Below are 24,397 nucleotides of genomic sequence, written 5' to 3'. Positions count from 1 at the left end.
CTGCACCGACGAGATCATGTCGATGGCCTTCTGTTTCTCACTCCAGTCAGAATATATCTTAGAGGGCGTAAGAGAACACCGAAATATTCGAGTGACACGAACTCCCATAAGGCTGGCAGTCTTTAATAGTATCTGGTCGGTGCCTAGATTTACATTGGGTGATTGGTAGAATCACAGATGTGATATACGTTCTAGAGCAGTGGTTCCCAACCCCCGGTCCGTGGATCAAATGGTACCGGGCCGCCCAAGAAACATTAAATACAATTAAATTAAAATGATTAAATTAAAACAATCTAAAATATAAACAATCAACGCCCCCCCCCCCTCAGCGGGCCGTGGTAAACTTATCAAACGTTGACCGATTCGCGGCGATAAAAAGGTTGGGGAGCACTGTTCCAGAGCATTTCGGGGATCGGGTATCAATTCTTATCGGTATGTCAGATCGTGCGACACGAAATCCCATGAGTAGTGACTGGTACACTATATCTCGCCTGTAGTAGAATATTTACAAGCATTTAACAATAAGTGTTACATGGATCCGTATCTGCTCACCCAGGTCCAGCGGAGGCTGCCGCACTGCAGCCCTTGGAAGCTGAGCTAGCTTCTCCAAAGCGCAGTAACGGTGACAGCGACAGTGACAGTACGTCGACCGAACTGTGCGACGAACCAGATCGTCTCAGCGACGTTGACAGCGAAGATCTGACGTCCGCGTCCGAGTCGTACGTCATGGCAACGGACGAAGAGAAAATATCCCGAGGAGGTGGATCGCCGATGCCCGAGAAGTCGCTTGGTCGTTCATCCTCCGATGACAAAAGTGAGCCAGCCTCTGTCGACAACAGCAAACAAGACTTGGGGCTGATTGAAGAGAATTTAGGGGACATGTCGATCGCCAAGATCACAGATCAGATTCGACGACTGTCCGCAGAGGATGACAATAATTCAATGGTTCCTCAATCGTTCAGCGCGCGGAGCAAGAATTCGCCGGATGACTCGTTGATGACGGTACAATCGTCTATGGAGAAGAATCGGTCTGCGGCCGATCTTTCAACAGACTTTACTTTGGACACCAGCGTCCGAAAATCCTTAGCTCTGGACGAGTACGACTATTTAGGTTTGCGCAGCAGCACGATCAACGTGAAAGATGAAGAAGTCTTGGTGCACGAGAGCCACAAGTCGAAAGGTCCTGCGAAGGAAACGGAGGACTTCGCAGGAAGCCTGAAGGATCTGAAGGATCCAGGGCAAGAGGCAACGTCCACGAGTGTTCAGCATCAAGGTTCAAGCGCGCTCGCGGAATATCCAACGTCGCTAGGTACGAAGTACGATCAACTGTTCGATCAACCTAGCCCGGTAGACACAAGCTACGAAAAGATCACGACAGAGAAAGCGGACTCGATGTTAGATACGAAGCAGAACGACGTCGCGGATAAGACAGTTTCTTCGGATGCTAAATACGGTACAGTGACGGCGACGACTGCTTCGTCGGACACAAGGTATGATAAAATCGCAGATAAAACTAGCCTATTAGACAGAAAGTACGGTGAAATGACAGAGAAATCTATTTTGTTAGATAGAAAGTACGATGATATCGCGGACAAGGCTACTTCGTTAGACACAAAGTACAACAAAACAGGAGACTCAACCACGTTGCAAGCTAAGCTTGATCAGATCACAGACAAGGCCGTGTCTTTAGATGCAAAGTACGACAAACTGCTTGAGAAATCTTCTTTGATCAAGACGGAGATGGATGTAGTGACAGAGAAAACGTTTGACGTTTTACTAGACCGGAAATTTGAGAATGATTCGAAATGCGATGAAATCATAATCAAAACGGCTCCGCCAGACACAAAGTACGAGAAACTTGCGGGGCCGATCTCGTTAAATGCTAAAAGCGATACAATCTCGAACAGAGCCTCTCCGTTGGACACGAAATTCGATAAAGTAGCGGGAATTGCTATGTTGTTGGACACGAAGAAAGATGAGCGTGAAGACACGAAATACGATAAGATATCAAGCAAGTCTACTTCATTAGATTCGAGATATGACAAGATCATAGACGGAGCTGTTCCATCGGACACGAAATACAACAAATCTAGTTCGTTGGACGCAAAATACGACGGAATTAGCTCTTTTGACACGAAATACGATAAAACAACCGAGAAAGTATCGTTGGATACGAAGTACGATATAATCACAGAGAAGGTATCGTTGGAAACGAAGTACGATAAAATCACAGAGAAAGCATCGTTGGATACGAGATACGATAAAACAGCAAAGGAAGTATCGTTGGATACGAAATACGATCAGATCTTAGAAAAGACGTCACCCCTGGACTTGAAGTTCGACAAAATCCCAGGTAAGCCTGTTCTCGATCTGGGCTGCGAGAATGGGGAACGCTACAAATCGACCTTCGACTTCTCCAGCAGAATATCCTTGGACTCGAATACGTACAAGCCAGCAAAAACGAGTCCGATTGTCGAACAACCAAGTTCAGTCGGCATCGAAAGAAATCTATACTGCAAGACGTATATTGGGCACCTGCCGATCTCGCCAGTGACTGTAGATCAGAAGTTGAGTCAGCTGACGTCTGTACACGGAGTCAACATTATCACGCCGTTGGTTACAGACTCTGCTAACACTCAAGTATTAGAGAAGCCGTATTTCATGGATAGAATACAAAGTGTACAGACGAAAACGTATTCGGACCTGAAGAAGAGTCCCCAGACTCCGGAGAGCAACAAGTCTTTCAGTTCCGGGGAGACAATGGGTCCTGACACGAAACCCTCCAGCATGACCATCAGCCCAAGGACTCCGGTTCGGTCCGACTCGCGGGATTATCTAATGGACAAGTCGGTGTCTTCCTCCGTGAGCTCGGACTCGAAGACTTTGGTCTTTCGTTCTGGGGACTCGGACGTGACCAGAGACAGCGACAAGACCGACATGAAGAGGGCCAGCTTCGAGAAGTCGAGCTCGCTGACGCCGATCAGCACGGACTCGCTGAGGCTCAAGTCGGAGACGAGCCCGAAGCTGATCGTCAGCAGCTCCAGCGATTCGTGCAGCCCCGGTAAAATGAAGTCTTCCGAGAGGTCGTTCAGTTCGGACCTTCAATCGCCAATAAGTGCCAACTCGATCAAATATACCTCGAATTACAATAGACACGGTCAGGACAACTTGTCCGGCTCGCCGATGGACCTGAGCGCGGCTACCTCGCCGTTCTATCCGATCTCGAACCCGAACCAGAAGACTCCTCCGTCGCCTTACAGCGTCTCCAGGCAAAGGTCCGGCCTGGACAGCACAGAAACATCACCCGAGCAGAAGTCGAGCAGCTCGAAGGAGTCGAACAAGTATCTAGGCTACCAATCCAAGTTTGACTCGAGCCTCAAGTCGGACATCAAAGACACAGGAGCGACCAGAAAAGAGGAATATAGAAGAGAGTATAATACGAAAAAAGAGGTCTCGAGCGACAGGAGAAACGGGGACAGCGATGTCCACTATTACCAGTCCAGCAGCAGCGATTACTATCGAAGGGATAAAGACCTCGACGATGGCGGGGATGATCCTCTATCGGAGAAGGACGTGGTGCCGTCGTTGCCATTGGAGAAGCTGGATAAGCATTATTTAAACTACAATTATCGGCACAGAGACAAGTCGAAGATGCTGGAGAGAAGTTCCAGTAGTCTGGAAAGCAGACGATTCGTTGATATGAAGTCGTCCGTCTCCTCGGACGAGTTCAACGCCTCCATGGTGAAGAAGAGGTCCAGCGATATCTTGGAGGACATCAAACACTTGGAGGCGAAGGCGAGCGAGGGATCGTCGGACTCTGGGATACTGACGAAGAAGAGTTACATGTGGGAAGACTTGAAGAGTCTGGAGGCTAGGAGGCAGGACACTTTCTCCGACTCCGCGAGCACCTTCTCCAAACGTCGTCTGGAAATACCTGACATAAGCGTGACAGGAGAAGGAAGGAAATCCTATATTGTTCATCCGATGATCAGTATCGACGAGAACGCCGACAGTATACTGAACACTGTGGCGCGTAGTCAAAACAACGGGGACTCCGATGACGGCAGAGAGTCGAAGTTAGGCGTGTGGACGAAGGTGAAGCCTCGGAAAAGAGGCGACAATGGTCGTAGAAACAGCGACAGGGCGTTGAAGATTATTCAAGAGAATTCCGTGATACTTCAGAAGATCCTCGCGTGCCAGGCGAAGAAACGGCTGCCGGATCTTGAGGAGATATCCAAGGAGATCAGCATAAGCCCGATCAACGAGGAGATCTCGAAGATCTTCAGTCCGATATTAGAGAAGATGGGGCTGAACGAGCATGAGATCAACGAGGAACTAGCGAGGATCAACTTCAAGGACTTCGACAACATGACGGCCACCAGTGTGTCCGAGTTTGACGCGAAGATTAACGAGGAATTGTCGAGGCTGTCGCTGATCGACGACAACGAGCATATAGATCACTTCGGAGTCGACGAAGTGATCGCGCATCAGTACTCCGACAGGAGAGAGGCTTTGATCGATCGGAAGATCAACGAAGAACTATCGAAGCTGTTGTTGAACTACGAGGACCGTTCACCGGCGAGCATCGTGAACCTGGAGAAAGGATCCAGTCAGAATATCAGCGAGATCGACGGTCTTGACTTGTCCAGCATTTCCACCAATGTTTTCTCTTATAAATCCTCCAACGACTCTATAGACACCAGAAGCGATCTCACGACACAGCAAGAGCCAACGTTGCCGGTCGAGAAATTTTCACAGTACACCGAGAAAGTGTTACCGTACAACGTGTCGAAGTACAGAGACGACGATTCGTCCCCTAAAAGCGACATAGACATATACAGAGAATTAGAGAAGCTGGATCAAATCTCTTCGGCGCAGGTGCTGCCGCATCCGATCCTGGAACTTCCCCAGAAGGAATTGTCCTCCATCCCGTACGTCCCGAACACATCTCCGTTCGACGACGTCCCACCAATTAGATACACAACGAAACCGGTTCAGTACGACACGTCGCCCCTGAAATCCACCTACGATCCTTACAAAACCTTCGAGTTTACACCCAAACTGTCTCCTAAGCATGCGACGACCAACCCCTTCGTGGCTGCCTCCTACGATCAACCCGTCATCGACACCACTTTCGAATATATCAACAACAAACCAGATCTGTCCGTGAACGCTTACGACACGCATCTAAAGAGTCCGATGCTGACGAAAGAGGCGCTGGAATTTCGCGTGAGGTACGAAGAAGAGCCCTCCAGGGACATCGGCACGGACTACATGTCCCTGCCGTCAGATCTGGCGCTGACTTTGAGAAAGTCTCCGTATTACAGCAACGGGAACACCGAACCGTTGACGCCCACAAAGTACGTGTCCGAGGAGAGGTGCTTGGATCCAACCGGGTCCTCTTTCATGGAGTACACAGGTGAGCCCACGGACCTGCGTCGCAAGTACGAGCCGCTGTCCCCGAAGGAGTACTCGCACAAGAGCGCGGAGTACGACAGACACCTGCTGCCTTCGATAGAAGCAACGTCGGAGCTGGGCTCGTACTTGCCGACGAAACACCTGGACTACCATGCCCTGTCGCCGAGTCACCAGTTCATCGACCAACACTTCTCCGCCGCGGCGAACCATTACGGGTCGAAGCTGTCCCCAGGCTTCGCTGACGAGACCAAGCGACCCGTCTCGCATCCCGAATTCCCCGGCAAAATCACCATCGGCAAGTACACCGAGCTGCCCGATAGAGGAGTGGCCAGCAGCTACCAGAAGTCCTCACTGAGCCTGGGAAACATAGGGCACTCGAGCAAAGGCGTCGAGAACAATTACAACACCCTGGTCAGCCCGAAGGCGCAGTTCAGCCCGTTCCCCGTCAGGAATGCTCCCAGAAAGCCGAACGAACTAACGCTAAAGCTGGGCCTCTACCCCCAGAAGAGCCCCGACATGGGACAGCTGAAGAGGTCATAGTGCGAGACTATTGAAACGCGCTGGTTCAGGTTCTACCTGGTTCTCGGACTCGTCAGATGTGAAAAGGGTGAATGTTACGTGGTGGTGACGAATCAGTGATCGGGTGAGACTTGTTGTCTTCGACGCAGAGACAGTGGGCCTAAGTTATCATCCCCGTGCAGCCCGTTGCCGCTAAACTTTGCGATTATATGGCGTACAGTGTTTACAAATCGATTTACTGTTCGTACCGAATGCATTTGAACGGTGTAACTGTTTTGAAGTACGCGTCTGCCTCGCGCGATGGATAACGATCGATGCAACTGCGATCAGTTGCTATATTCTCGCGCGAAAAACTTCGATAGCTTGGAGAAGAGGCGACCCGACTTCGACACGTTACGAGACATTAGAAGAATATCGCTCAACAGATCGAACGTTGAATTTTCACGTACTGTCGCATACTTCCCCCCTCCTCTTTAGCGATAATCATTAACTCCGTTTTCTCCGAATGTTTATAGTCTATGAACGTTGACTAATTAAACGAACGTTTTTTACGAACTCTGCTTGAAACGGCTTCACGAGAATCTCGAACGTTCTCTCTTTCGTTCTTTGTCTTTTTCGGTGAGTTTCTTGTTGAGAGAAGAAGAAGAAGAGGAAGAGGAAAGAGAGAAAAAGAAAACAAACGCTTGCTGAACAGCACTAAAGATCCATGCGGAACGTACACACTTGCAATTTCTAATGCGATGCCTTCGATCTCCCTCCAATCTCGCAAAGAAACCTCGTTATCACGTCGCGATTATTCAGTACGTTGCGATTAGTAGCCCCGAAGTGTGCACGAGAAGCTCGAACGAGAGCAAGATAGAGAGATAGAGGTGGCGGGAGTGAGAGAAGGAAAGAGAGAGGAGAGGAAAAAAGAAGTTTCGCGCGAATGAAAAATAGAGAACGTTACAAAATGCCTTCCATTCCTCCCCCCCCAGTGGGTCCGCTTTTGCTACAGTGATCTCGCATGCGATCGTAAATCACGGCACTGATCACGGGACTGTGGTAACGTGAAATTTCCTCCGAAAAGATACAATATTATAGCCGCGGGAGATTGTATAAAATTATAGAAGTTGTTATATTCAACGGGAGCCGCACGATAGTGTTTAATTTGTCCGTACGTTTGCGCAGAACTCGGCTCGTGCACAACACGGCCGGCGCCGTTTCTTTTAAGAACAGAATGGCGTGCGATCAACCTAACGCCGGACACGAAAGGGGAGTGTGAGGAGACACAAACAAATTGTACATAACGATATAGGGATGTTGGTTGTATATTAAGCATACGGGAAAAAGAAACTTCAAGAGTCGCTCGAGATCTTTTTATATTCAATAAAAATGGAAGACAAAACGTAGTATTTTTAGATGTTTCTAATAAGATGATAATCCTCGTATTGTTCGACGTCATCGCGCGTGCTGTGAGCTTGGCCGAGCTATGCTTAAACGTAAATTCTCTCGCAGATTCTTCGATTCCGGTCTGGATGCTATCTCGGTTTTTACGTGTGAAGTTTTTCATATTTTACAAGCGCAGATTCATCAAACCGGGAATTATATTCAGTGAAGTCTGAAACAATCGAGTATTCGTTCGATCCTACCATTGTTGCGTAAAGGTTTCTTTAGAAGTTCAAGGAATTAATTTCCAATTGATTTTGATCGGCTTGCATAGCGAGTAGGTGAACCATTACGTCCAATAAACCCGTTGATGGCAGGTAGATTCGTCAATTCGCAATTCGACGCGTCAAGATTTTTATACGCACTGCTCCGATCTGAGACAGTCCATTCGTTTCGGTAAGGCGAGTCAAAAAACGACAAAATTACCGAAGTAGCTGCGTTCATGTGCCTCTAGACACCGTAACACAGACAAGGCAACACGATTCGATGAAATTACAACAATCTTCGGGCGTTTCATTGTCGGAAACAAATTAATTACTTGCTCGAAGTCTCTCGGAGACGCCTCGACAGACTAAACCATCTCGCTCTAATAATCATGAAACGAAACAATGATGGAGGTCCGCTGACTTCGAGCAGTCAATGAATTTCTTTCCGACTTCTAAGATACCAGAGAAGCACTCTGCGCGTCGTTGTCGCTCATTCGTCATAATTTCTAGATATTGAAGATTCTCCGAAACATTCTCCACGTATCAGCACCGAATTCCACGCGACTCGCTAGCTCACTGCAAAAAGAAACGCTGAAGAGAGCAGTTCCCATGGATATATCAGACATGTAGATCCCAGCACACAAAGCTTCTGCAATAACTTCGCATTCGTCTGAACGACATGTACCTTCTCTGTCGCGTAAGAAATCGTGGTGAAGGGTGAACGTATTCGAACAGGGTTATAAGAGCGCACGTCCGTCGCAAACTTTTATAGAAGATCGAACGGGTGAAGCAAATTCATTCTAGTCCCTCGCTGCGAGCTAATTTCTCCACAACTAGATCAACCATTTTACAAAGTATTATTTTAACACAATCACTTTTGTATACTGGCTTCAGGAAACTTTTTGTTCGTCTTCCATTGATTATTAAAAAGAGAGAGCAAATTTTATGCGACTCCTGTGTCCTGCACTCGATGGGGACTATTTTTATTTTGCCGAAAGGTCCACAGGCTAACAATTACCGCAACGAGGAGCCATGACAGGTCGAAGAATGAGTTTGCTCGACCCGCCGGGTGGCAGAATTGTAGAACGATGAATCTATTCGCACCCTCTGTCCGAGTATCCTTCTAATCGCGCGTTGTCCGACCGAAGAAAACTATATTTTCCTGGCGAACTGGACGAAAGGACGAGAGTAGTAACGCCGTCACGTCTGTTCGCTGACGCGCGGCCAAATTCAGTGAACCGTGTGGTAGGTTCAGAAGCCTGCGAGGAATAGAAAGTATTCGTAAAGGTGCTTTAACGAGGCATTGGCGCGTTAAGCTAAGCAAAGGTGAAACTAACTAGACGTAGGTAGCTGATAAGAGAGATCGATAATACCGTTGTTCATTGTGTCCTGTAAAAGCGTTCCCGTTTTCTTTCCCCTCCCAGACAGAGAAACAGAACTTACAGAGGACGCGACTCGAGCTTTTTTTCGTTCTGCACCGATCCGTGAATTCGGTTTTCCTCGGTTCCGAACATGTTTCCTTCGAACACGTCTAACGACACGTTGCCACCTTTCGTTCTTTTCCCATGATTTATCGATTGCTCGTTGAGGAACGAACATTGCGCGTAGGAACGGGGTTCTTTTTCTACGGAGATAATCGAAGGGAGGTTAGCATAATCGAGAACGATGGTGTTGAGAGTGTGCGTCGTCCACGGTGCGACTACCGTTGCGAACGTTGATGGAGGGCACATGAATCCTACAAGAGAAGTCGTTTATAAAAGAAGCGTTATATTTACAAAAGGTGTGGGTGAGAAGTTGTTACGTGGCGTTCTGTGAGAGTCGTTGTAAATACCTGTCGGTACGAGTGATGCCAGATACAAGACTGTATATTTGAAGAATATAGAGCTATAAGTCGTTATGAATAAATAAACTGAATAAATATATTGAGAGACGAACCACGCCGATTTGTTTCAACACCAAAATCCGTGCCCCCCCCCCCCCCCCCCCCCGTGCGTTTCGGAGCATTCCACGTGGCCGTGAAATTTCAACTATTATTTCGCCAGGCGAATGCAGTTTTCGGTCATCGTTCATATCACGCGGTGAGTAAAGATTTAATCGAATAATCGCGGACAAATTGTACGGCCGCGGGCTATTTTCCCTCTGCGAGAAGGAAACGGCATGAAAGAATATTGTTCATTAAAATATTCTTGGAAAACGCGGTTTTAGTTGTTCAGTTAAAAATAATCATTCTGAGAGTTCGATTCTGGGGTTAAAAAGCCCGTCTTTCCTATTTCCCCAACCGCGTCGATATCTTGTGCCCGAGCGAACATTTCATTTCGTTAACGCGATTACGAATGCTCGCGCTCGCGAAGTATCGCGAGCTCATTTTAATTGGGATTACGTTTCAATTAAAACTCTGTTCCCATTAGGCGGAGGCATTGAGTTTTGGAGAATAATTGATACGAACAACACGTTATCCGATTGCGAGGCCGGATAAAATATGCATGTTTGCCAATCAAGAGGTGTCCAGGGTTAAACACCTGCTCGCACGGCTCCCCCCACCACCTGGACAAATATGAGATTACCGGGCTTCCTCCTGTCGGATTTACGCGTGTACAATCACGTCTGCCGGGCGAGACATACCTGACAAATATTGATACCTTTGAGTCGGATAAAATTCCAATGATCCACGACACCCGTGACGATAGCGCTCGCTACTGTCACCAAACGTTTGCTAATTAAAATCACCCCTCGCGCTTGCGTCCTCGAATTCACTTGCTCGGGCTTTCTTTAATTAAGCGGCTGCTCTAGCGCGACAAGTGCTTTTTAAGGCTCCTTTATCATTTTTTTATGCAAATCTAGTACAAATTATGAATATGAATTTTATTGCTTCGGATTTACTCGAGTTCGAAGGAGGGTTACAAAATTTTTTATTTAAACAGAATTTGTTATAGTGCAACATATTAAAGTCGCCATTTTCCAACATTTTTGTCTTTAAAAGGCTGTAAATATTAGAAAAAAGTACACTTTAACATAATCACACTACCCCTCACAGCATATATTGAAAACGTGTGTAAATTTTGAGTTTGATATAAAAATTGATCGATTTCTTTGTCTATAAACATCGTTTCATCTAATGAATACTTTGAAACAGTGGTGTTTTACTTTCGAGGACGATCAGTTCATTCCAGAGAAAACGAAGAAGCAGAGGAAAATGAAAGAACATTCTCATGTCAGCTGTTAATCGTTCCTATTACTTGACTCGTTTGTCTGACCATGATTCACTGTTTCCACTTACTGGGAACACGTAGTTTTATTAGCCTCATTCGTTCAACAATCGGCGTGTTAGTTAATGTCTATAATTACTAAAATGAGCGGTGATCATGATTAATGAGTGAGTGTACCATTATAGTGTTTTATGGTATTTCACAACAAGCTTGAGGGACAATTGCTTGGAACGTGAAATTATTTACAAGAAATGATCTAATTTATGAAGACATTGATCTACTCTTCTCGCGTCCTTCTAATTCTAGTTGGATTTATAAAAGGACAATGACTTTTCAATATTTCATGGAACCGTGTACGTGTCAAGTACAGAGTAGCAGAAGTTGGAAAAAAAAGATAGATAAACATTGCACGAAATGAATTGATGTCCAGCCGTTTTTACAAATATCCGTGGACAGCGTGCGGAACGTGTTCGAACCCGCGTCGTTGAATTTTTATTTCGGCAAATTCGTGATCAGTCGGCTCGCTTTGAGCACGTCGCAAATTTCGGGCTCGTGCTGACGCCGCCCCGCCAAAGAATACAAAAGTTTAATAAATCCATTTAACACGTTTAATAGGGGGGACCGTATGCGCCCGTCGCTTATTGCCGACGCAACATATTCAGCAATTTGTCCATTCGATGAGATATCCGGCTCGCAATTTATCCGTTTGGCAAAATGACAATTCGACAGTTTGCCACCGTGCATGACGCGCCCTCTCGTCGATTGGACACCGTCCCATTCGGGGCTCCGGCACTTTTATTCAATATTTTTTCTCTCGCGTTGTCATAAATTCGTTTATTTTCCTTTACTCCCTTTTGCCACGGTCCCGTTCCATTAACCACGCACATGTGATACAATTCCCTTCTGATAATTCCGTAATTCCTAAACTCGCCGCTCCACGTTCGGAGGAATTTTCATACCCGGCATTCAATTTCCACGAAGTGTCATTAAGCTTCATTATATCGAAACCGATACACTGTTTTCATTCTAGTATTTACTTTCAATAAAATCGCGATCACTGTTTACTGTTTTATTTCTTGATATTTTCCAGCATAGTTTAGGCTCTTCTGCAACTCTCTCTATTTATTGTCAACACTAAAGTGGCGAATAGGCATCGAGTAGGGTTTATACAAAAGCCGAAATTTTAAAAAACCGGTTTTGAAATTTTACAGATAGAAAACAAGACATATTTACAATTTAAAATAGAAGTTTTTAATTTTTTTTTAATTCAAAAATACAAAAAAGGAAAAAGTAAGGTACATATACATACATACATAAAATTATTAAATTAAAACATTAGAAAATAATACACTTACAAAATCACAGAAATTAACAAATGTTTTATATTTATGTAAATTATTATGTTACTTCTTTCTTTGTTTAATAAAATATGACTTCAAAAAGGAAAGAACGTCACTGGATTTATTGCTTAGTCGTGTCCTTAGTTTGGACACAAAATTTCCAGAAATAGAAAAAAACTCGCTCACTTGCTACTGAACTTGGCTTAATTGTCTTTCAAGCATTAAATAATAAATCTAAATTTCTTGTTCTTCTATTTGTAGCCTCTAAGACCAAAAACTCCTTCTTTAATCTTTGAGGACTGGAGGTTCTTCTTCAGGTTCTTGCAGTTCTCGTGCAGTCGCACTCCACTAAGCCAACAATGTTGCCAGACCTTTCTCCGCTATACATATGTACCACTAGCTGTGTACTTTTTGATTACATCAAAATCATTATAGCGGATTAATATAAGTGTTACCGGTTTTCGAAACCTGTTTTTAAAAACCGACAAACCCTAGCATCGAAAACACACCGTGTGCGAACTTGGCGATTTAAAAGTACACGAGTCAAATCCGAAACGATCTGCAGGTTGGTCCACTTCGTAACTGAAGCCGCAACTTCAGCTTCCAGCTGGTTAGGGAAACAAGAGTGGAATGCACGGTCCGGGGAGAGCAGAAATGAGATATTCCAGGGTGGTGAAGAGTAATGATAAGGGGGCGGAGGGGTCGTTGAATGACGGTTCCGTAAGTAGAATAAAGAAGAGGAGACGCGAAACTTCGGGGCGAATGGAGACGCGGAAAAGGGAGATGAAGACGAGAGCCGGAGACCGAGAGAGGACGCTCGCAGAAGAGAGCTCACGGAAATGAAGGTACGTAAGATAATATGTACCTATCCCGTTATGGAAATGAGAGCAACCAAACGCGTGTTTGTGTGCCTGTGTATGTCTTTCTCTGTGCTCGTCTATGCATGAGAGAGAAAGAACGAGAGAGAGAGCGCTAGCAGCCGCCAACTAGAGACATCCACTGCATCTCTAATACGTCGCCGTGCTTGCAGCTTTTGCTTCTTATCCCCGTGTTGCGCCCAATGACAATGCATCTTTGGCGCTTCCCCGGCCCTCGTTACACCCAAGAATCTTATCACGGAGTCGGAATAATCGAACGGAACACGATGCTTCTTGCTCACGGCACTCCGTGAGCCGGGATTCAAATGGCGGTTCGATTAGGCGAACCCGACGATGCGTCTCTGTCGCGATTAATTACGAAGACGCGCGCCGCTACAGTAAATTCCAACCTTTTTCCGACGGAGATCATGATGAAATATTCGTAGACGCGTTTCGGAGGCTGGAGAGGATCGATATATTTTCGAGGATGAGGGTCGTGCAGTCAAACTGAGTGTTTTAAACATTTTTGTGCGGAATTGTGGAAATTTCACTATTTTGTCCATTTTATAACAAGGTTAACACTGAAGTCTGTGAATTTTGAGAAAAATAATGAATTGTGATAAATATAATTCATTCTCATTGTGATCTACTTTTTCGAGTGTTGTGTTTATAAATTTATTACGTCAACATATATCTTCGTTTCTGTTATACCTTTTGATTTATCCCATTCCTGTTGTACTGTTCAAACTCGTGGAATTTGATTTATTTTTTTTTTTCGTCGAGAGAATAATTTGTTTGGTACAATGTATTTCCCTTGAACGTATATTTCAAACTTTCCCAAACATCAAATTTTGAAACAATGATGATAGCAAGTAGTCTGCGGGTTTTATACATTTATTTTGCATGAAAGTCTGTAGTGTGCTATTAATAACACATAACATTTAACTCGGTGAAATAAGCGTTGGCCTGTGTGCGTAATATGAAACGTATTCATAAAGTAATTGAAATATCGCGAAAATCTACGAACAGTAATGAAAGCAATTCGGGAATTATCTAGAAAAACGTGCGTCTCGTACCATAAAAATTCATTTACTCTAATAAAACATTTCAGATCGATAAGATTGGTTGGATGCATTAATTGAAACCGTGATTTGATTTTCTGATTGGAAAATGCGCACGTGAAAATGTAGATTTGCGGGAATTATTTCGCAGGGATATAATTTTTCAGAATTGAGGGTAGAGAATAACTAAAAATCGTGTTCCGCCTCCATTGAAATTTTGTTTCAATATTGTGCTTTGTAAGTTCGCATTGTGAATGCATAAAATCTGCATTGTATTATTACGGTGCCTTAATTTGATTGAGTATAAAATTGATTGCAGATTGTTTAAACGTAAATTAAAACTGGTAATAGATAGGTATTATGTTTAACTTGAAATTTTAATTAGTACTACGGTTGAGTATGAATGGTTTGCCATTACCAACATTTCAACCGTCAACCATTCCCCCGCGAAACAAGACATGTTTGTGCAAAAGTTCGAATGGAAACGTTTTAACAAGGTATACGTGTAATATCATTTAACAGAAATTAATCATTTTGCAGCAAACAACGTGATGGAACCTTTTATGTAAATCTTAATTAAAATAATGTATCGCGATATTCCGATGTGCTGCGACCAATTTCAATTACTATTTAAGATGGCTCCTTGAGAGTTAATTAACTTCCAACCAATGAGTCTCGTATATTTCTAAACCCCGCAGATTTTATGCATTTATAGCAAGCCCACGCGACACTGTACAGAAGTTATCGGCGAAATATCAAATTCCTCAAAGCTGTGTTTCCTAAAATACCATTCAAAAATTTTGATTGAAAAACATTTGTTTGAAACGTTTTGCAGTATTCGAAAAAGGAATTTAAAAATCGTTGCAAAATGCAGCCACAGCTTTCACCATGTAACCACCAAGCATTTAATTCAATCTGTAAACAATAAAAGCAATACGAGTATTATGCGGTTTGACAAGAAAGTATATATGTATGTATATATAATATATACATTGTCGTTTGAAAATCGACGAATAACGGGGCGCCCAGCAATTTTCCGGCAGAATTATACGGTTACAAAGGAACACGATTTTCTCGTTACAGGTGGCCTCCATGGTTCGCTAGATTGACCGACTGTTTGTACCAATGGCGGCGATTTTTCTCGTGATAAATCGAAGAAAATTACCGGGCGAGGGTAGGAAACAGGTGTGCGTGTGTGTGTGTGTGTGTGCACGTGGGCCGCGCATTGAAATTCCGGCGGTCCTGTAAAAATCGGTTTTGCAGCGGATGACCAGGGGAAACCGGGAGTGTTCCGCGCGGCACTCGATTGATCTGCATTGTAATGGGAAAATTTGGAAGTGCGCGTACTTTGGTCTTCGCTCTCGAATTACCAAACCATTTTCGAGGAAATTTCGAACGGAAAAATGTGGCCGGCACGGACGAAGGGAACGCGGCGATCTGCATTTTAATACGAAAATACACGGGGGAGAAGATGGTTACGTTGCACCGGGAAAAGATAAAACGGTTTCACTTGCACCGGCACCGGTTTTCCGCGGAAGTCGAACACGCATAGTTTTTTTTCCGCGGAAACCCGGCCATCGAAATTCATACCTCGTGCCGTGCCAGCACACCGCGTTGCGTTCCGCCGCGGCGAAATTTTCAGCCGGCATTAAAAATGATTATTTGAATGTGAAAAATTTTAATTATTCCAGCCGGCCCGTTTACAGGAAAGTCGGCTGTTGGCGGGGCATTATACCGAACGATCGCTCCGATCTGGACGCGCAAACAGGACTTTGCAAATGGCCGACAAATTATTTCGAGGAATGTTTTTGTAAATTCGGAACGCCAGGCACTCTCGCGCCGGTTCTCTATTTTGGCGAAAAATGTTTTTATCGAGCCGGCGACGCACTGTTATCTGCAGGACAATGGATTTCGTTGTATAGAATTTGCAGATGTGTATGGAGACAGTTGATATAATTGCGACAGGTATTCAGAGACGATTGTGGGAATTTCAATTGCATTGAGATTTCATTGCTTATGATTAAACTGCGGATTTCCATGTAAAATAAAAATTTTTCGAATCGTCTCCATGAAAGAGAGAAACTAAATGGAAATATTAAAATAATATATTGACATTTTTATGTTCTTTTAATCATCGTAGTATTTTAACTCTCATCTACTCGATCTTGTTATTCTGATCGGATTAAAATTTTCACATCGTGAATGATACAATAATTCATATCGTTCATGGAACAGATTATATTAATGATACGAAGTAGATCTGTCTGATAATTCCAACAAGCTTTTCTAGAACAGTTCTTAAAACTCCTCCATAATTTTTGCCAACAGCTTGTGTGCAACTTTCATGACAAGACTGTAGATTTTAATGCAAAATAAAAATTGTCTGCATGAATTACGACAAACCCGTTTTCAATAAAAATGTATTTTTTCTCGTGATAATTCTGACAAAGTGAAAATAACATCGCAGTATTATTCCTTCTGACGTTTTCACTGTTTTGTGTATTGTTCGATCATTTCTGTTACGAATGCATGAAATCGACGATTTATTCGCGACTTTTATTTTGCCGTGCTGCGGCTAGGGGAAACGCGGCCACAAACACCAACTAACAATAAGTAATAATCGAGTATATCCGTGATTATTGTCGATTGAATTAATCCTCGTTTTGCAGCTGGCATCGACGCGAGCGTCACCGGGAAAATTGATTTTTAATAGGCGGCGTTACAACACGAGCCTCCGGGGCGACAATTATTATCCATGAGAATTGGACGATACTGAACGTGCCACTGGTGTGCTAGACAGGAGAAGAGACGAGATCTGGTATTGTCACAGTTGCATTCATTGCGGGGAAGTTGGTCGCTCGACTGATACATAATAGTTGAACCATTGTGTCATTTGATTGCATAATTCCAGTTAGACGTCGACCGACCTGTGTAACGGGCGCTGCCAGTCGTGTATACTTCGCTGCCATCAATTCGACATCAATTCATTACGACTAGATGCTGGGCTGGATGGTGGGCGATGTTCCTGATTTTGATCGATACTCCTGTAACTTTCAACGCCCGCTGTTCCTCGAACCGATAGATAACGCCAGACCATCCACGTATCATTCCCCTCGCCGCGAAAAACGTTCAATTCCTTTTTTAACCGACTTCGAAAAAGGAGGAGGTTACTCAATTTTTTGTATGTGCCTTTTTTCCGCTTTTTTCTCTATGTATGTTCACCGATTACGCCGAGATGGATGGAACGATATCTTTTGCATCTTGTAGAGTATGTCCCCGGGATGGTCCCGTAAAAAAAATTATGCATTTTTTTATTCCTTACGATTTTATTTGCGAAAAATGAATTATTTCACCGATTACTCCGAGTTGGATGGACCAATCAGGACGAAACCTTCTGCATTTTGTAGGGTATGTCTCCCGATTGGTCTCTTGAAAACAAATTTTGCATTTTTTCATTCTTTGCGATTTTTATTGCAAAAAAAGTTAAACCGACTTCGAAAAAACGCACCAAAAAATGCTTAAATTCTTCTACATGCTTTCACATATTAATGTATCTTCTCTTCCCACCTACTGATTTCCAAGTCCATCATATCCCAATGAAATCATAATTTCATTTCATTATTAAACAAATTTTTAATTTTTGCGCCGCCTCCGAAAAGATTGTATTGTATTTAAGTTCGTGTGTATTCACATAAATTAAATGGAAATTATTTAATACTTTTTAGTGCGTTTTTTCGAAGACGGTTTGATTTTTTTTAATAAAATTTTTGGGGTAAAAACTTTATTTAAAGTATAAATAGATAATATTCGCTATTATTATTCACAGTCTTGCATGAATTTCTTCATAAACGAGCAGTATTTATTTAACAACGTGTTCGTAACATTTCTCCAATTAACACTTTACCCACCGGAAGCCTATTAATAGGATTTTCAATAATTGTGCTGTACCAGAATAAAGCATAGAAATTTTCTTTTACATTGCAATCTTAAATGAAACTATTAAATGATGTTATTGAGGGTGGCTTGTTAGTTCACAATGAAAATTGCTGTTGCCATTGAAGGTTCCATTAAAAAGTGTTCAGCATTATACCATAGATTTTTAAAAATTATGCAATAATTACCGGTCGGTAATGTGTTAAAATGGGTCTAAACACGACATATTCCGGAGCACATTTGCTCGTTCTAGTAACGATTTAGTAGAAGCTCTATTATCCGAACCGATAATGAAGAAATTTTCATAATTAATGGATACATTACCCTATCGTGTTGTACGAGAAAGAACGTACCACCGAATCGAAAACACCGTGCAAACATCAAAGCAGATACGACTCATGGGCTCGCATGGGTGATTAAAATCACGGCAGGGTTTACGCAGCCTCAGAGTCGCAGTTACGAGCCATTAAAGAATTGCGGGGAATTTTTATGTATATGCGGGATCGAAAATTCGTGGACGGTGCGGTGTCGGAGTGAGTGTAATGAGATGTTTAAATTCGCAAAGGTAATAATCGGTGAAGGCTTCCCATTGAGATAAGAGGTGCGCGCGGGCGAACGAGCGCCAGCCTTTTGGCAAGAAGCATTAGCATTGAAGCATCGGCACGGCGCGGATTCGCTGATGCGAAAATGGGCCCGCACCGCGCCGCGTTACGGAGGGAGAGCGAGAGGATAAAAAGTTGCGGGCGATACTACGCCGTCTGCGCTGCTCTTTTTTTCATCCGCCAGAGTGGAATCACGAACGCATCGTCATTATTGAAAGATGTAGCCCCGCTCAACACAAGGAGGAGATGCCGGACGCGCCGCATCGCTTGAAAACTTTTCATTCATTTGAATTACCCGCTCGTTCAATACATAAAAAAAAACGAGCAGCTGCTACGGGGGTGGAAAGAAAAAGTACGCTGGCCGCGGCGCGGCGCCGCGCGTTCGCGTGATCTCGGAAATGGCAAATGAGAACGGGGAAAGTGATTATCATCGTGGAACGCTATCGCGTGCGCCGAGAAACCGACCCTTTCAGTCTACGTTTGATTAGCGTGGAAACCCAATATAGAGAAAAAGAGTTTCCGTTCGATGTATGTATCGCGAGGTACTTTCTCTCGAAGTTGAAGAACGATTTTCATGGTACGGTTTGTCGGAGGGTTCGTTGCATTTGATCGGACCGCTGGGTTCTGTCGGAGAAATGGGTCAACAGACGAAAATATTGTCTCTCTATATACACATAGTAATTATGGATATAATTATGAATGAACATAATAATTATGAAAGTGGTCTAAGCCATATATGTAGTTCTTATTTGTTAGTCCTACTTTAAAGGATAATGATATTAACACTAAAGGGACCTATTCACGATCAAGCATGTTGCGCAACAATCGCAACGCAAATCCAAATTGTATTCACGTTGACACATAATTTGAGCAATCGTTCAGTTTTCCACTTCGTAGTGATGAGACTCGTCTGACAATATTCGTGCAACCACTGCCATTCATAGTACAACACAGTACAAACGCAACCCGTTCGTTGTGCACAAAATATCAGGAAATTCTGGTTTTACACAGCAGGCTGCGCAATTAGTCAATCACTATCATTCACGATCAATCTTATGAGCCCCTTAAATGAATTCCACATAATGTTGATATAACAAGCACTATCAGTTTTCCCATGGCACTGGTCACCGCAGATCAGGAAAAAAGACCTGTACTCGAGCCTGCCGATTAGCGTGAAAGTTTCTCGCTGGATCAGCAGGGCCGAGGGTTGGTCCAGCCATAATTACGGAAACACAGAACGGGACAACCGCCGCGTCATCAGGATAAGCGTGTTCTTACCCCTAATCGATTTCCTATTCGTCGAATCAAAAGAATGATAATACGCCCGAGAGGGGGCGGTATCGGCAAGCCGCACTACGCGACGCCGTAGGCGGGCGTAAAGTCTTAATGCCGGTTTTTACTGGCCGATCAGCTCGGTTCGGCGTCTAATGGGGCGGCTGGGATGAGCTGACGGTGTGTCGTGTCCCCAAAACTGTTCACCGTGCACCTGCCATCGGTGATTACCATCGCAGACCCGTCAAGGCACCCGTCTCCCGTACGTGTCCCGATAATAATGCAAATTTCAACGGCACGCATCCCGAAAACGAGATCCGAGAGACGCTCCGCACGGCTGACGGATTCTCGCGAGCTGATTATCAAGGCCGCACGCTAATGGCGTTACACGATCGCGGGCCCCGTCGAATTTTAATCGAATACCGTCGCCAGCAAGATGGACATACTCGGAGCAAAACGGTCCGTACCGCTGCCGTGCTAATGGCGAGATAAGTGCGCTGTAAGATTCAATTCTGCTTGGTCGAAATTCATCGACGTCGTAAAGTATCGCTGTCAGCTTCTGCCACGAGAATTAATTTCCGTGGCGAGATTATGCTCCACAGCGGCGCGGAGTGCTTTCATTTCGGCTCGAACAATCTGCAAAATTGAAAATGTTCATCGACTTTTTTCGTTGTACGCCAATCTTGTGCGAGGTCGGAGCATTTCTCGAGGAATCTTATTTCTTCCTCTTCTCCTGTGATCGATATCTGGTGTCCAGGTTTAAAGATTCACTTCTTCATGTTTTAGTTCATTCACGAGCAAAATTGTTTTAATGTTTTCCAGAATACGAGGAAGGGAAAAAAGAAAGTATATTTTGGAGCTACCGAAAAAGTTATACATTTCCGAAATTCAAAAATTGCCCAGGTATGATGAGTTGACGTAGAAACGTCTGGCTATAAACGATAATGCGCATCGCAGAATGGAACCATCTAAAAAGTAAATAATTCAAACAGCGACCTTTATCGTAACCTTTCCGCTCGCAGCGCAAGCCGGTCCGCAAGTATTACGACATTAATGCAGAATCATTATTAAAACTTGTTTCGAAAGTCCACGTCACGGGCCGAAAGAAGTTTTCCCTCGGTTACTTTGACGGAAGCCGGGGAACGGCGTAATTTGAGATACTAACTTTCGTTCGACATTAATAAATGGGGGGCTGGATGGGGAGGACAGGTAGGGTGGATAGAGGAGGATAGGTGGCTGAGCAGGAAACGGAAGAACGTCCGAAATATTCGACCTACTTGTAACGGAGGGAATCTGGAACATTAAATGAATAGTTCGGTTGTCAGAGACGCGTTCGCCGCGTTTCGCGGATTTTTGCATGGATTTAATATTCCCAGGAGACGGGGGATGGCAGCCTCGCTTTTACGTCGTCGTGGGGGAACTTCTTCTCCTTCTGTCCCTGGACCGTTTTCTTCAATGAACTCCACGAAAGTTTTCGACGCGGAATTGGCTCGGCTGACAAGTGCCCAGCCACTGAAAGAGCTTCGGAAGTATCTGAAAATTATACCTTAACCGGTCAAAGCGAAGTTCCGGCCGCGCGAGACGATTCTTTCCACGGAGCCGGCCCGCGAAACCACTCAAACCTGAAAGGCGCCGCTGCCACTGGTCACAAAAGGACTATCACGAAATAGTCCTCGTCCCGGGGTTGCTAGCCGTCCAGGGAAATGGACCCTCGAACGCTGCTTGCTGTCGAGGAAGAGAACAAGCGGAACAAGAAGTCACGCGTGCGTCACACGTCCCTCTGTCGTGATTGCGAAGTTTCTTGCGCGAAACTTGTCCGCCCGACTATTTGCTCGCGCAACATTTCTGGAAAGCCATACCGGCCGGCTGGATTCTTTTACGCGACCCCGTCCACGGATTATCTTCCTTTTGGCTCGCCTGGATCGGGAAAGAACCGGCGAAGCAGTTTCCCCGGGCTACAGCGACCGGACACCGGTAATGTAATATCCATTCCCCGGATCATGAAAATTATGTGGCTGAGAAAGGGAATGTGGAATGAGTTTCGTTATCAGAGTTACGACTCAAAGCGCCTAGAAATGTGGTTACTAATGAGGACCGCACAAAGAGTCCGCACACCGAGAGCACAGTTTACAGGGCTCGTTCTTTGAAGTCGCAACATTTTTACGATTAATCGGTTTGGCTACGCTCGTGAAATGGATTTCCCGGGGATGTTCGCTATTGAAATGATGCTTGTGGATTGTACACAATTGGCGACAAGTATTCTAGGCTGCTATAAATTCTCCAAATTAAATTGCAACATATAATCATTGTATTAGAAAAGTAATACAGTTCGTCGAAAATACAATATTATTTTTTTTAATCGCTCCTGCATTTCCAACACGCATTGTCTTTGGACAATAAAAAACGTTCTACACGAAATTCGCATAGAGATACGCATTTATCGCGCAAAATAGGAGAACACGTTTTTAATAGTTTACGTAAGCATTATTTGTCACGTTCTTCCTGACTTGCTTCATATAAAAGGAGGACACAACAGTGTCAATCATTGTCTCGAGAAACTTCGGAAGAGAATAATTCAAACATGCTCTGGAAACTACAGTTCCCGTTCCTACTCGTTTGCCTTGTTCTGTTGTCGGTGTTCTTCATGGAACCGGCACAAGCGGGATTGCGTGTAAGTTAAAGCGTGTGTTACACTGTTATGTTATACTTTTAATAAATGCGTGTCTTTCGTTTTGGACTTCCACTAATTCATTCTCTTGTTTTCTTAGCGTAAACTATTATGTTCCATAGCAAAAAAGACGGGTAAATGCAAGGGACCGCTTAAACTGGTTTGCAAGGTATGCTTCTGTTTAATAACATCTATTTTTTACTTAGTTTCGATCACACCTTTATGAGATTAATAAAAATTCTATACATCTACTTTGTAATTACATTCAGTGCTAGAGGGCAATGATTCTCCTAAATGGCATGGCACATGATGGCAACACATCATGAAATGGACTCCAGTTCCAGATATATGAAATCATTATTATTGGCAATGCACTAAAATTTCAATAAAACAACATGCATAACTAAATAAACTCTTTCGTTCAACAATTTCATTCCTAGAATATTGAAGAACGCATTGCGTACTCGATCGTGATGTAATTGTATTGGAAAATTAATACAGTTCGTCGAAAATATATAATATCATTTTTTTTTATCGCTCATCAATTTCCAAATCACGCATTATCTTTGGACAATAAAAAAATAATCATTGTCATGCAATTCGTTTATTACACTGCACCACATTCTACACGATATCTTTGGACAATGAAAGAATAATCATTGTCATTCAATTTGTTTATGACCCTGCACCACATTCTACACGAAATTCGTATACAGATAAGCATTTATCGCGCAAAATATGAGAACACGTTTTTAACAGTTTACGTAAGCAGTATTTGTCACGTTCTTCCTGATTGCTTCATATAAAAGGAGGACACAACAGTGTCAATCATTGTCTCGAGAAACTTCGAAAGAGAATAACGCAAACATGCTCTGGAAACTACAGTTCCCGTTCCTACTCGTTTGCCTTGTTTTGTTGTCGGTGTTCTTCATGGAACCGGCACAAGCAGGATTGACTGTAAGTTAAAGCGTGTGTTACATTGTGATGTTATTCTTTTAATAAATGCGTGTCTTTCCTTTTGGACTTCAACTAATGTATTCTCTTGTCTTCTTAGCGTCGAATATTATGTGCCATAGCAAAAAGGGAGGGTAAATGCAAGGGACCGCTTAGACTGGTTTGCAAGGTACGCTTCTGTTTAATAACATCTATTTTTTACTTAGTCTCGACCACACCTTTATGAGATTAATGAAAATTCTATACATCTTCTTTGTTACATTCAGTGCTAGAGGACAATGATTCTCCTAAACGCAACACCATATATGAAACGGACTCCAGTTCCAGATATATGAAGTTATTATTATTGGCAATGTAATAAAATTTCAATAATACAACATGCATAATTAAATAAATTCTTTCGTTTAACAATTTCATTCATAGAATATTGAAGAACGCATTGCGTACTCGATCGTGATGTAATTGTATTGGAAAATTAATACAGTTCGTCGAAAATACAATATTCCTTTTCTTAATCACTCCTGCATTTCCATCATGCAATACCAATTAAATTTTTAGGTGTTCACGTGGCCATTATTTGTCACATACAGCTCATTTGAGCATTATAATCATCATCAACTGTATTCAGGTTTCGAGAGTAACGAATTTGCTTAATAATGTACAGTACTATATTCCGTTTTTAATGAACGCCCAATTAATTCTTTCGATAACCACTTTCACGATTTCCGTCGAATATTTTGCGCCAGGGCAGCAGTGCTAATTATACATATAATGAAATATTTTAGTGAATGAAAGGCTTCAATTTTTTTCATCGAGTTTAAATTCTTCTTTTCGGAATTTGGCGGCTGAATAATTTGCTTCGTTCACAGTTATCGATTAATTGTTACCGCGGCTGCGTTAGTTAATTAAATTGTTCCTTGCTGAGTTTATTCGACA

At 43.5% G+C, this 24,397-nt stretch overlaps 1 protein-coding gene and 2 long non-coding RNA genes across 12 annotated transcripts in view; all 3 read left to right on the top strand.

The window, feature by feature from the left end:
• LOC143208013 (uncharacterized) overlaps positions 1-8,675 on the top strand; it is a 36,939-nt gene extending 28,264 nt beyond the window's left edge. For 9 of the 10 annotated variants that reach the window (XM_076422023.1, XM_076422021.1, XM_076422024.1 and 6 more), the window contains one exon: positions 557-8,675. In XM_076422023.1, the coding sequence (XP_076278138.1) occupies positions 557-5,958 (5,402 nt within the window). In that variant the 3' untranslated portion in view covers positions 5,959-8,675. The remainder of the gene's footprint in view (positions 1-556) is intronic. The other variant, XM_076422025.1, reaches the window with a different exon arrangement.
• Positions 8,676-22,404: 13,729 nt separating this feature from the next.
• Positions 22,405-22,909, top strand: LOC143207746 (uncharacterized). Its single transcript, XR_013008735.1, has 3 exons — positions 22,405-22,510; positions 22,608-22,676; positions 22,777-22,909. It is a non-coding gene; the product is annotated as an uncharacterized LOC143207746 (long non-coding RNA).
• A 352-nt stretch (positions 22,910-23,261) lies between these two features.
• Positions 23,262-24,030, top strand: LOC143208401 (uncharacterized). The gene is made up of 3 exons (XR_013008900.1): positions 23,262-23,464; positions 23,562-23,630; positions 23,728-24,030. It is a non-coding gene; the product is annotated as an uncharacterized LOC143208401 (long non-coding RNA).
• Positions 24,031-24,397: the final 367 nt, after the last annotated feature.

This window comes from Lasioglossum baleicum, chromosome 4 (assembly GCF_051020765.1).
Source record: "Lasioglossum baleicum chromosome 4, iyLasBale1, whole genome shotgun sequence".
Classification (NCBI taxonomy): domain Eukaryota; kingdom Metazoa; phylum Arthropoda; class Insecta; order Hymenoptera; family Halictidae; genus Lasioglossum; species Lasioglossum baleicum.
Note: the sequence above shows the minus strand (reverse complement) of the source record. Positions and strands in the feature narration are given on the sequence as shown.